The 13714-nt window shown below is 45.8% G+C and overlaps 1 protein-coding gene across 17 annotated transcripts in view; it reads left to right on the top strand.

Moving 5' to 3' along the window:
- ACP6 (acid phosphatase 6, lysophosphatidic) overlaps window positions 1-13714 on the top strand; it is a 44808-nt gene that overhangs the window by 12930 nt on the left and 18164 nt on the right. For all 17 annotated transcript variants that reach the window (XM_078774850.1, XM_078774821.1, XM_078774789.1 and 14 more), the window contains 2 exons: window positions 2627-2757; window positions 9089-9168. In XM_078774850.1, coding sequence (XP_078630976.1) covers window positions 2627-2757; window positions 9089-9168 — 211 coding nt within the window. The remainder of the gene's footprint in view (window positions 1-2626; window positions 2758-9088; window positions 9169-13714) is intronic.

Here is a 13714-nt window from a genome sequence, read left to right as displayed (position 1 = left end):
GACGTACAGTAGTTAAACATGTGTTCCACAAAAAGCTGCTCTAAAAAGCGATTGCTTCCTCAAAGGCTGATGCCACAATGTGAAAATTACAAGTTGATCGTGCCACGGAGCCACAGGTGAGATACAGGAAGAAATTGCATGTGGCAGTGCAACACTCAGGTGGATTGGTCACATCGCCACAGTCAGTTATAGTGTACGATTCCTTCAGTGTTTCCCAAGTGCTGGTTGTGTGATCTTAAGCTGATGATGAAATTGTATTAGGCAAGATGTGGGTCACAATCACTGGTTGATGGCCAAATAGTCTTGATCTACTGTTGTGACATTTGAGGATTAATCCGTCAAGCTGGAGGAGATAATTTCAAGGATGTGTCATCGTTTTTGCAGTCAGACCACCGATGGGTTGATGAAGAATCTCCATGATTCATGCCAAAAGTTGCTGCTGCAAGAGGATGTCATTGGTCATGTTCATTGATCAAAAGCCAAAATGTTCACGCTGGCATGTTGAAGAAGAATCAAAATGAATCGTTGTATGTTTTTCATAAAGCTTAAACCATTTATTTCCATAGCTCGTGGCTCGTGTTATTAGGTTAAACCAAGATCAAGTCAAGGTTTGCTTTGTTTATCAAAATAGCAATTTTTCTTGTTTTGTCACTTTGTCGCTATCAATCTCCAGTGCATTGTTCCAGAGTGTTTTAATTCCCACACTTGTTTCGATTTTCAGACACGTTCTGAAATGGCCAAACGTGATGAGGTACCAGTACAGTAAAAACAAGCATTCTGAATATTGCGCTGCAGTACATGTCCCCTACCGGCAGTCTTGTGTATTGCACTGTGTGAATTATATAATTACCAACTCACAGTCTGAGGTAACTCGGCTAAAAATTATCCGATTTGCACCAAATAAAGTTCATGAATGGTTGCACAGACCCCTACGTCTCACTAAAAGGGGAAAAAGAATGTAAATCGGAGTTAAAATAAGCCCGCAAGGTCTTTCCGTGGAGCAGCCTGCACGTATTGCACCATGTGTGAATTATATCATTACCAACTCACAGTCTGAGGTAACTCGGCTAAAAATTATCCAATTTGCACCAAATAAAGTTTATGAATGGTTGCACAGACCCCTACTTCTCACTAAAAGTGGAAACAGAATGTAAATTGGAGTTAAAACAAGGAATATTAACAGCTTTGACTTACCGCACTCCAAATTATAGTCCGGAAAACTTTTGGGGAAATTCCCAAAGTTCAAAGTGCCATAACTTTGTCAAAAATGATCGGAACGTCGTGAAGTTCGAACTTGATCTGTAACTTATCATGAGGAAACCATGTACCAAGTTTGAAATCATTAGCATTAAGAGTTTAGAAAAGAAATCCGGAAAACTGTTCTTTACGTGACGGACGGACTGACAGACGGAGGGACGGAGTGCAAACCTATAGTCCCCTCTGGTGTACACCGGTAGGGGACTAATAAAATTCGGACTACCCTTGTGTTCTGCTGTGCATACATTGTGAATACTGTTGTTGATTAACATTTTAAATTTAATTTAATCGAACCACCTAACCAAAATCTGTTTGAGTGCCATTTAAGGTGCAACCAACGTGTCATTAATGGCACATAGACTTTTTTTAAATGTCAGGATATGGACTAAGTGTTTTGTTGATAACATGCTGTTTTGCTATTTGATGGTTCGTTTTCAACTCAGCTGTCCTTTTCTCATTTTTGCGCCTTGCCTTTTTATGACTCGGAGCGAACACTGATACAATCTCAGAAGGCTTCGACCAGCACTGGCCATAAGCTATAGATTTGCTGAAGCTTCTTGTGTTAATGTTCTTTGTGCAATAGATGTCTCTTTCCATTTTCATGCGTAACATGGTGTATGAATTTGGAATATATTGATGCATTATCTTAGTCTTCTTAGTCTAATTGCAGTCTATCTTAGTCTAAGCTTAGCTTAGTCTTCTCTTCCCTTTCAATTGTTATACGAAGTAGACTTAATCTTTTGTATGCAGCCTAAGGCTGCAGGGTACCATCATTTGCTGAGGGACCGGCTGTGTCACTGATGCAACACCCTCTGCAGGTTAGGGCAGGAATTAGGAATTTGTTTATGGTGCCTTCGATAGCTCGCCTACTCTTCGCGAAGGACATCGTGGGATCTTTAACGTCCACCAACTAATGGCGGCAGACAGCCCAGTTTAACGTCCATCTGAGGGGGGCACACACATTGATGAATCGCCTGCGATGACAATTTATAGCTCGGCCGAGATTCAAACCCAGGCTGGACAGCCCAAAGGCGAGTGTGCGTACCTCTAGGCCATCACGCCAGCCGGCTAAGTATACTAAGAATGTATGTCTAAAGTGAGAAAAAATGTAAGAGATTGCAGTTTGAAAAAAGTATTGTGCCCTTTGGTGTTGATTGGATGTTGCTTCCTCTGAGATTTTGAACCAAGTTGAAGCAGTAGATTGAACATATTGCTGAGGTTTGCAGTGTAACTTATTGCTGGTACTGTATCTCACCATGGGATAATAATGGTTGCTTACATTATTACGTGATACTCCCCAAAAATGAATTTGTAAAATGTTTTTGTAACAGTGGTTATACACATTTTCTTTGGGCTTTTTTCAATCCAGAATGGTGTTCCACGTGGCGAGCTCACCAGAATAGGAATGGAGCAAGCTTACCATCTTGGCCTGCATCTGCGAGACTTGTACATCCATCAACGGCCACTACTATCCCCATCATTTAAATCGCAGGAAATATAGTGCGTGATGTCTAAGGTGGTCCTTAATTTTGGGATCTGTTTGTTTCATTTTTAGCTCACCTGGAACGAAGTTCAGGGGAGCTTACGCGATGGCGCGTCGTCCGCCCGTCAGTCCGTAAACACAAGCAACTTCTCCGAAACCGCTGATGGGATTGCGACCAAATTTGGCACAAATGATATTTGTTGTGTTGTGACTAAAGTGTGTTCACGACATTTAAAAAATCGGGGTCTAAGGGGGTCTACCAGGGGTCAAAGTGGATCCAGATTTGACCTCCCCCCCCCCCCCCCCCCCCAAAAAAAAATAGGAATTTGCTTTTTCCTCTGAAACTAAACACACTATTTCGATGAGCCTTTACCACAACCTTCATCACCCGTGATGTACCAAAGTTTTTTCACGGCATTAAAAAAAATCTGCCCCTTTGGGTGTCTATGGGGGAGTTGCCCCCCCAAAATCGGTGTTTGCTTTCTTCTCAAAAACAACACACGCAATTCCAATGAAACTTAACCACAACCTTCATCACCCGTGATGCACCAACGCTTGTTCCTGGCATTTAAAAAGTCGGGGTCTAAGGTGGTCTATGGAGGGCTTGCCCCCAAAAATAGGTATTTGCTTTTTTTCTCAGAACCTACACACACAATTTCGATGAAACTTCACCACAACCTTCATCATCCGTGATGTACCAATGTTTGTTCAAGGCATTGGAAAAATTGGTGTCTGAGGAGGTACACAGGGTGGAAGGGGAGTGGGGGGTGTATAACCCCCTGAAATAGGTATTTTTTTGTTTGTTTAAAGTCTTATTATTATGTTAGTATGATTCCACATGCTGCCCTGTCTTCGAGCAAGCATTGAAATTGGTTTAAAATACCTTTAGTTAGTGCAGTATACTGTTTATTCTACCAGGTGTGTGCCAGGCGTATTGCGCCTATGTTTGCCAAGAAAAGTACTTTCTTGGACCCTCCAGATATAAAAGGCGATGGCTTAAATATTCTTGCTAGAGTTTCCACTGCAGGAAAAGCTATGTGAGATCCCCAGTATTCTCTACTGGATACAGATTGTACTCTTCATAAAGTATTGTCGCGTGTCTACCCTGTAGTGAAGACCGCAGGGTGACGGATGGCCGACTGAGCTTTACCTCTGAGGCATATACCCAGTTATGGTGGTAGTGACATGCGCAGGGGTAGTGGAGGGCAGCGAGGTCCTTACCTGTACAGACGGACGCGACGAGGGTTTTCTGAACCACAAACAAATAAACGTACAGGACAAGAGCTTGGCAAATAATGGTTTAACAAAAATAAATGCAATTCGATAAAAAGAATGTTGACGTAAAATCTATGATTCCTAATTGGGGTGCCCCCACTCAGACACAATTACACAACACAGGGAGAAATAAATGAAAGTAAAAATGTGGTGTGTAGTGTTGGCTGGTACTCAGCTGTGGTATCTCTCACACGACCAAGTTATCTGGGCGGTCGTCGAATGGGTCCCCGAGGCCTTGCGCGGGAATGTTCAGGATGCCGCGCCCGTTGCCAGCCGGTCCAAGGAGAGAGAGACAATGGCGTGACCGCTTGCATCAAAGGCAGCACGAGGGAGAGAGAAAATGCATCCGCCTTCCACAAACACCGGAACAGGGAGAGCGAAAGTGAAACTGCTCGTGTTAAAGCCCAGCACAGAGAAAGAGCACAAAATGCGACCGCCTGTGATCAGACCAGGACACAAAGAGTGCAAGATGGCGGTCGCTTCACCTTTTTGCTCCCGTGCTCGAATGTTCTCTCTGACGTCACCCGCGCTCCAATCACCAAGCGCCATCGCTTCAGTTCATGGCCATGACCAATCATTCCTTTCGGGGCAGGGCCCCACGGCCCTTCTTGACGCCCCTTGAGATGACTCGGCTGGGTGGCATCAGTGGTAGTGTTCGGATCCTGTCGGCGATCGCTTTATTTAATTGTAGGCGCTGATCGCATGGCTGGTGGTGTATCATAAGGAACAAAGGGAAAAATACATAAGTGACTACACACAGGGAATCTACCCTTATACTCTAACTAATTAGCATAGCTCCACCCCTCGCATGGAGACAAATACACTTACACGACATTTGGGCATACTTGGTTCCATCTAGGTGTCTACACGGCATACGGAGCACGCTAATCTATACAATTATACCTGGACTAAGGTATTTCATTACCTACCCCCACAAACGTAACACAGCATGTGATCCTCAATTAGGCAGCGGGGAGCTACCGTACAAGCAAGATGGTGGGCCGCTTCAGGCTGTGGTGTCCACAGTCCCAAAAGCAAGTGCCTAACTTGCGACTTCTTCACCCCCATCCCCCCCCCCCCCCTCCCTCAATTCTCGGCCACGTGACAGCCAAACAGCTCCTTAGCTGTCGTCCCGCCGGGGAAGGTCTCTGCACCAGGCTCCTTCGGCCTCAGGCTCTCATAACCTCAGGGTCGCCAGGGGTCTCCATACCTCAAGGTGCCCAACCAGACCCCCTGCCAATGGGTTTCCCATTTCCAGATACCGCTGGCTGCCAGGGAAAACAAAATAACCTCGGGGGGGGCCACAGTCATCGCTCCTCCAGAGCTTGATCCATTCCTGCGGACACACACACCTGCCCCACCCACAAAATCCACAATGACATTTACTCCCCCACTGCCATTCAATTCTCAAACTGTCATACCATAAAGATGGTATTCGTTGGTATACTGCCATGGCCTGCGTACATGTGAATTTCACATTCACATTCACTCTTCAACCACAATTCACTTTCCATCCTTACGACCACACAAAAACACAAAACCTCCACACATAAACAAACATCACCCACAAGACACTTTATGGCACACACTGCGATCCAACCACTGACCATGTCATCACTCTCACCCGCCCACATACCAAATTACTCATGTCCCAATTTCTGAGCAAGTACCGAAACCCCGGGACAGTAAACATCAAGGCCTTACCTTTACGTGCACGTAGTTGTAGGTTGGTCGGGTCCAAGAGGGGCATCCACCACACCAAGTTTTCCCCGCACCATTCCAATCTACCCAGGAGCCTCCTGACCCAGGTAGGGGCTCAATCGATCCCTGTGGACTATCTGTGGAAGGGCATGCGGGCCCATCTGAATTTTGAAAACCACATCAGTCACCTGCCAAAGCACCACCCCGGGGCCCTTCCAGGGCGAGGTGAGTTTTGGACACACACCCTTCCTCCTCTGGGGCCAGTAGAGCCAAATAAGGTCTCCTGGGAGGAAACGAGGTGCGTGTGCCTGAGAGTCATACCGTAATTACCCTCGCCAGAGGAGAGGGTATTGCATTTGAGTCCGTTTGATTTTTCATATGTGAGGAAGCCAGGTCAATTTGCTTCCTCGCAAACCCGTGAGCCTTTTCTATGCTCTTTTTCAAATTGGTTGCATAACTTTCCACAGATGCAGCACCCGGTTCCTCTGGTGACGGTCCCATCAACAAATCTGTGGGGACTTGCATTTCCCGACCGAACATCAACAAGGCTGGGGTGCACCGAGTGGTCGCATGCTGTGCGGTCCGGTATGCCATCAACACAAACAGAAGATGCTCGTCCCAATCCTGCTGGTGCTCGGAGGTGAAGAGGGCCAATTGGGTGAACAATGTTCGGTTAAACCTCTCCACCATCTCATCCGGTTGGGGACCAAGAGGGGTCGTCTGGGTCTTGTTAATTTGGAGGAGCTCGCACACCGACCGCAGGAGCTCGGATTCAAAGTTCCAGCCCTGGTCAGTGTGCAGCTCCTTTGGTACACCAAACCGAGAGAAGAATCCTTGAACTTGAGCTATCAGCCGGGCTTCCTGGTTGGACAATGGGTAGGCTTCTGGCCACTTTTTGAAGTAGTCCATTGCCACCATGATGTACCGGTTACCTCGGCGGATGGCTGGCAGGGGCCCTACCACATCTACTGCCACCCGCTCAAGCGGCGCTCTCATGTTGTACACCTGGAGCGGGGCCTTGCGCACGTGGGGGTCCCTTCTTATCGTGGCAGAGTTTGCAGGATCTCAACCAATCTTGAATGTCCCTTCCCGAATTCACCCAGTCGAACCTCTGCCGCAATTTTGCCAAAGTTTTGGCCACGCCCAAATGTCCCATTGTCCTAGTCCCATCTACGTGCCCCATAACTACTTCCTTCAATTTATCCGGTACAACGATCAACCAGGAAGTTACATCGCATGTTGGTGTGACCCATTTCCTATACAAATGGCCATCCTTCAAACCCAACATCTGCCATTGTGCCCAATAGGCCTTTACCTGTGCCCCGTGTGGAGCAATTGCTTCCCAAGAAGGTCTTTTGTCCTCCAGCCAATGAAAAAGGGGGCCCAAAACAGGATCCTCCCTTTACCGCTCTCATCAATTCACATCGCCCAATTCAGGTGGGGGATGTGGCAAAGTTCGCCTGGTCACTCTCGCTGCATATAGGCATGCATCAATTTGATCCTGCCCAATTGATTCCTTGGCTTCTTGCCTGTCACAAAATTTACACTGTGCGCCGAGAGAGCGTGGCGATGATGATGGCGATGTCTTAAATATTCTTGCTAGAGTTTCCACTGCAGGAAAAGCTATGTGAGATCCCCAGTATTCTCTACTGGATACAGATTGTACTCTTCATAAAGTATTGTCACGTGTCTACCCTATAGTGAAGACCGCAGGGTGACGGATGGCCGACTGGGCTTTAACTCCGAGGCGTACCCATACTATGGCGGTTCCTTTTACACGCGCGAGGGTGGAGGGTAACAAGGCATACCTGCACGGACGGACGCGGCACGAGGGTTATCTGATCCCCACAACAATTAAACGTACAAGACAGGACAATCAGCAATACAACAATTAAAATGCAACAAATACTGGTTTAATAAAATTAATCCCAGGATAACAAAGAATGTGCGGTAAAACTCATTCCTAATTGAGGTGCCCCCCTATGGACTCAAATAAGGGGTGTTGCAAAATAAATGATACTTTTCCCCCAAAGATGAAATGAAGTTTCAATCGGATGAAAATCTAACCAAAGGCTTTATTCCATTCAAAAATTAAAAACTCACATTTAATACGCATCAATATGTCCACCATTAGCTTCAGAAACCATTTAAAGTCGACTTTTAAAAGATTTCAGCAAAGACACGAACATTAGTCGCAAATATGACGAAGACAACACACAGGCAACGTGCGCGACACGTCATGATGACACGCAAAATTTGAATTCAAAAATCACGGACATGTGGTCAATACAATCTGGGGGGAAAATTTATCATATTATTTTGCAACATGTGGTCAATACAATCTGGTGGGGGGAAGTATCATTTATTTTGCAACACCCTATACAGACACAGGGAGAAATAAATGAAAGTAAAATGTGTGTAATGTTAGCTGGTACTCTGGTCTCCTTGATCTTGATCGTCCGGGGTCATCAAAGGTCCCTGCGTGGGAAAACACATGTTGGTGCAAAGTCGTGTTCACCCCCAGCCGCCGACGTGACGCGAACAGGCCCGAGCTCCTCCCTCGTCCTTCCCGCTCGGCTGCACCGAGCCCCAATGTTCCTTTCATGCTCACATGTTCACATGATGTTCCTCGCACCAAGCACAGCCGTCACAAAGCCAGCACCAAGGAGAGGAAATTGCATCCACCTTTTGCGTAGCCCGGAACAGAGAGAGAAGTGTGACTGCATGCGATGGAAGCGAGGACCAAGAGTGCGTCCGCTCGCAATCAAACCCAGCGCAAGAGAGAGCGAAAATGGCGGGATGTGTTATTTTGTCCCTGGCGCTAGAATGTTCTTTCTGACGTCACTCACGCTCCAATCACCGAGAGCCGTCACATCAGTCTATGGCCATAACCAATCGTTCCTCTCAGGGCGGGGCCTCGCGGCCTTCTACACGCCCCTTGAGATGACTCGGCTGGGTGGCGTCAGTGGTAGAATGTCCAGATCCGGTCGGCGATTGTGTGGTTTATTTCAGGTCCTGATTGCATGGCTGTGGTGTGTGTTTTATAAGAACAAAAGGAAAACCACAGAGGCAATTTACATACAGGGAATTTACTCTTATACCCAAACTAATTAGCATAGCTCCACCCCTCACATGGAGACAAATAGACACTTACACGACATCCAGGCCTGACTTAGTTATAGGTAGGTTTCTTCTTCTTTGCGACAATCGGAGCACACTACCCTCCCTATACAATCTAACTGAACTAAGGTATTTCATTGCCTACCCCCATAAATGTAACAATATGTTGTATTGCAGTGATTTTGCCACATATTTTGAAGGCAGTCATGTTGCATCGTTTTGTGTGCCTTATAGTGTTTGTTTTGTTTGCAGCATCCGATCGACGGACACTAAACGAACAATCGAGTCTGCACGCTGTGTACTAGCAGGATTATTTTTACAAAAACAAGAAGGTATGCTTCCTATTCTCATACCTGTCTGATTCGGCTTCTTTATCTTGTTGAATGCTGAATTAATGTGCTTTCTTTTTCTTGCTCAATTTATTTATCAGTGCTGCTCGCTGCCTTCACAAACAAATATGATTGGTAAGATTGCAGTGTATGTTTGTCAAAAAAAGATACCATACAAACATGCCTACTTGCGTCTCCGTGGAACTTTCATGATAATCGTAAATAGCTAAAAAGGTAAAGAACATAACTATCTTCGGAGGTAAAAGGAGAGAAAAAGATTAAGCGTAGGACTATAATTGTAAAACAATGGGGGGTAGGGGGGTTGGTAGGTTGCGGACCCTCCCCTCCCAGAGCAGCATGTCCTGCTCTCCCTTCCTTGCTACGATTCCAGCTCACATCAGCTTCACCTGCATCCCTCACCCCTCCCCCCCCCCCCCCCTTGTATTTGTGCAATGTGTCATGGTGGCTCCTTGTCATATTGTTACGCTTGTGGGAGGTAAACTATGAAATACCATAGTCGAGATAGAATCGTGCCGATTAGAATGCTCCGTATGCAGGGAAGGACCCATCTCGTTGTACCTAAGTCGGCCGTCTGTCCGGGTAAGATCGTATATGTGTCTCCATACGAGGGGTGGAGCTATGCTAAATAGGTAGGGCTTAAGGATAATTCTCCAGTGTGTAATTTGTCCCTGTGATCTTCTCTCCGTCTTTGTTACAATTGAAAAGCCGCCAAACAACAACTAGAGCAAATTGACTCATTTGCTCACAACGCCAACAGGGCCAACCAACACCCAGCACATTTTCCGATCATCACGTAAATCCCGCCTCATGACCGCCGACGTAGCGCTCGGTGATTTGAGAGTGTGACGTCATCGTGGAACATTCGAGAGCTGAAGTAAAAAGGACGCCATCTCGCCATTTTGACTCTCTCGGTCCTGACATTCGTTGGAGGCTGTCACATTTCCCTTCTGGTCCTGGCTTTGATAGTGGACGGTCACATGTTTATCTTGCTCTCTTGATCTGGGTCGCACGTGTGGGACGGTCGCTTCACTATCTCTCAGTTGTCTTGGATGCGGTTGGCTCGGCGGCGTGTGGTCTTTGGTTCGTGTGCGCTATTGGGAAAGGGCTGGTGAGAAACCGGTTCGGGACAGTTGGAAATACAAGGCACGGGATCGACGTCGGTGGTGGATTGGGTCCGCGTTATGTTTCCTCTGGATGTCGAGGAGCGCGACTCCGTGCCATTTGTGTGTTTCCTGCACGGTGGTTCAAGGTGACGACCACCAAGCCTGCGTTGCGATCAGAGCTAAGTGGCTGCACGACCAACCCCATTTTCTTTTCCTTTTATCATTCCCCTGTCTGTGTAAAATGAATGCTGTGATGGATGATTCCCGTATGTGATGGATGCTGTGAAGAGAAACAGGTTGAGATGGTTTGGTCATGTGTTGAGGAAGGATGAAAGTGACTGGTTGAGAAGAATGATGAAAATGAATGTAGAAGGACGTAGAGGACGGGGAAGACCGAGAACGACTTGGCTAAAGATGGTGGAAGAAGAAATGCGGGCAAGGGGCTTAACAAGGGGAGATGCAGAAAATAGGGCAAAATGGAGGAGATTGTCATGGGGGCAACATGGAAGTCATGGAAGATCATGTGTCAGTGCTCATGTGTCAGTCAGTCATGGAAGTGTCATGGAAGATCCAATTCGCAAGGCTAACCCCCCCATGCTCTAGCAGGGAAAATGGCCTTAAAATGCCTGTTGTTGTTGTTGTTGTTGTTGTTGTTGTTGTTGTATTCCATTGTCTGTATATGCGTCCGTGTGGACGATCCCTCAGTTAGAATTTAGTTTTACCTCACCATTTATTTCGTTTTTATTACTCTTGCATATATCTTCATTAAACCCATTATTTATTGCATTTCTTTGTTGTGCCTGTATATTCGTTTCTGTGTCTGTGAGGATCGGATGACCCCTGTGTGTTTCCGATCAGATAAGGCCTCGAGCCTTCCAGGCGCGCAGAAAGATAACCCTGCCAAGGTTCGAAATACACCTCGGAGTTTAAGCTCAGTTCGACCATTCGTCCTCTTGGGTTCCTAACCCCCGGGACGCGACAATATTATCTCTCTAGTGTATACCATCCCTCCATCCTGCCCCTCATCTCAAACTGCAGATTCTGCCCGCATACAAGGCAGAATATCTTAACTCCGTTTTTCGACTCCAAATATTGTTTGCCAACTCATCCCATTCTGTCCTCGTCTCATAGGCCATGTGCAGCAGATGGAAAAGCATCGGTTTTCGTTCCATGACTGAGGTGCTGCTTGAAGTTTCGCATATGAATAGACCACTATATAGTGGACTCTGGGTAAAAGGTTCTCCATGAAATGTCTGTCCAACACGGTTTCACAGGGTGTTGAAATTTACTACCAGGTTCCAAAAAGCCGCTTTTTGGCAACTCGGCCATTTTTAAGGATTTGTATCAACAACACCACTAATACATGGGCTATTGTCCTTGTTGAACTTGAAAACTGAATAACATGCTTTAAAAATTCAAAATACTATGGTTGGCCTTGCTTTATTAAAATAATTATCATGACTGAAACTCAGCGATGTTTCATAAATAATCACAACCACCCTCGTTGTCGATAAATCACAGATTCCTAACTAATCACGATAGAGAAATAATTATGCATCCATCAAAACACCCAATGTGAATGTCTGTAAAATGAAGTATCAAGGTCTTGTAATGATAATGGTTCTGTTGTAGTTATTGCAATCAGGTACTTCAGTAAATAAGTAAGGCTTTCGGGAGTGACATTTGGCATTTTTGGATTTAACCCATCTTGTCTTCAGTTGTCATACCCTTCCTTCCCCCAGCCCTCTCCCTTCCACAGATCTACCGACATCCCTGTTCTCTGCTGTTGTTGTGCTTGTATGTTTTCCTCTCTCTCCCCCTCTTGTCTCCAGCTCCCTTGTATGTTTTATGTGTCCATGCATGTTTTCGGTTTTGATGTGTTAGCTCTTACACGAGCCTTGACTATGTATACAAAAAGGTACTTTTCAATATTACGTAATGAATTAATAGACTACGTAATTAATAGACACAAAAAGCATGCCTCACATACGCACACACAACTCATCCATTTATAGTACATATTCACGGTACTTATCCCACCGAATCTGTGTGAAGGTACGAATATGTTGTTTCTTAACAGATGATATGTGCATGACACACAGTTGGGGCGATTATTATTTTTATTTTTTTTGACACCTTTTCTATAGACATCATCGCAATGCACCTCTTTTATGGAGGACTGGAGGAGGCCATTGCTGAATAAATATAGTGCTTGTTGTGACAATACTGCCTGATGATTGGCTGGGTGTCAATACTACTAGGTGTCAAATTCACAGATTCCACAATTTACACTGATCCATTTTTGTGGCATGTTTTTGCATGAAGGAACAAACTTGAAAACCTCAAAATGGTAAAGAAGGTTACTATCTTAGTAATCATCCCTTTTCATGTGTTAAATTGTTTTGTAAGAAGAATATATATTGTGTACTAGATGGGCATCTAATTCAGTTGGCCAGTGTTCTGTATAAGAAAGTATTTAGCATTTCTCAACCAGAGTTACTGGGTCTTGGGCGCTGAGAAGGGGGAATTGATAGTTGTATTGTATTGATAGTTGTATTGTTACAGCCGTCGTGCCATCCCAGGTGCTTGTTATGAATCCCGGTGAAGCGCGTCAAAGCGATCACCGTGGCCAAATTATTTGATTGTGTAGATGCGCCACGCTGATTCGGAGCCGTATGCCCGATCTCTAATAATGACCGAGCAGAGTCGCTATGTGCACAGTACAGCTGCTATGGGCACTGATCACCTGCATACATTTTTCCTTTGAACAGATGTGCAAAATTGCAACCGTTTCTGCCAACCCTCGACTCGGATTCTGCAGCTGGACCTGACGGCATCAGCCCACGGGTCCTAAAATCCTGTTCTTCCGCTCTTTCACTCCCTCTCTCTGTTCTCTTCACCCTCTCTTTTGCTCAAGGTCATCTTCCATCTGCTTGGAAATCTGCCAACATCACCGCTTTGCACAAAAAAGGTGCAAAAACAGATCCCAGCAACTACAGACCAATCAGCCTTCTCCCAATTATCAGCAAAGTCATGGAATCCATCATTGCTTCAGATATGAAATCTTTCCTCTTCTCCAATGGCTTGATCTCTGATCATCAATTTGGTTTCAGACCTGGACACTCTACTCTGGACATGCTGCTTCTGCTTTCTCAACAATGGATGGAGGTCCTCAATGCCAAACAGGAAATTAGAGCAGTCTCCCTTGACATATCATGTGCCTTCGATATGGTCTGGCACCCCGCTCTGCTCACCAAACTCTCCTCTTTTCGTATCCATGGAAATCTCCACGCATGGCTGGCGGACTTCCTCTCTAGTCGTAGTCAACGTGTGGCCCTGAATGGGTTTCTCTCATCTCCTCTTCCTGTTCAGGCTGGAGTTCCACAAGGCAGTGTTCTGGGCCCTGTGCTTTTTCTGGTCTTCAT

Source organism: Myxine glutinosa, chromosome 1 (genome assembly GCF_964187855.1).
Source record: "Myxine glutinosa chromosome 1, kmMyxGlut1.1, whole genome shotgun sequence".
Classification (NCBI taxonomy): domain Eukaryota; kingdom Metazoa; phylum Chordata; class Myxini; order Myxiniformes; family Myxinidae; genus Myxine; species Myxine glutinosa.
This window is presented reverse-complemented; position numbering and strand designations above follow the sequence as displayed.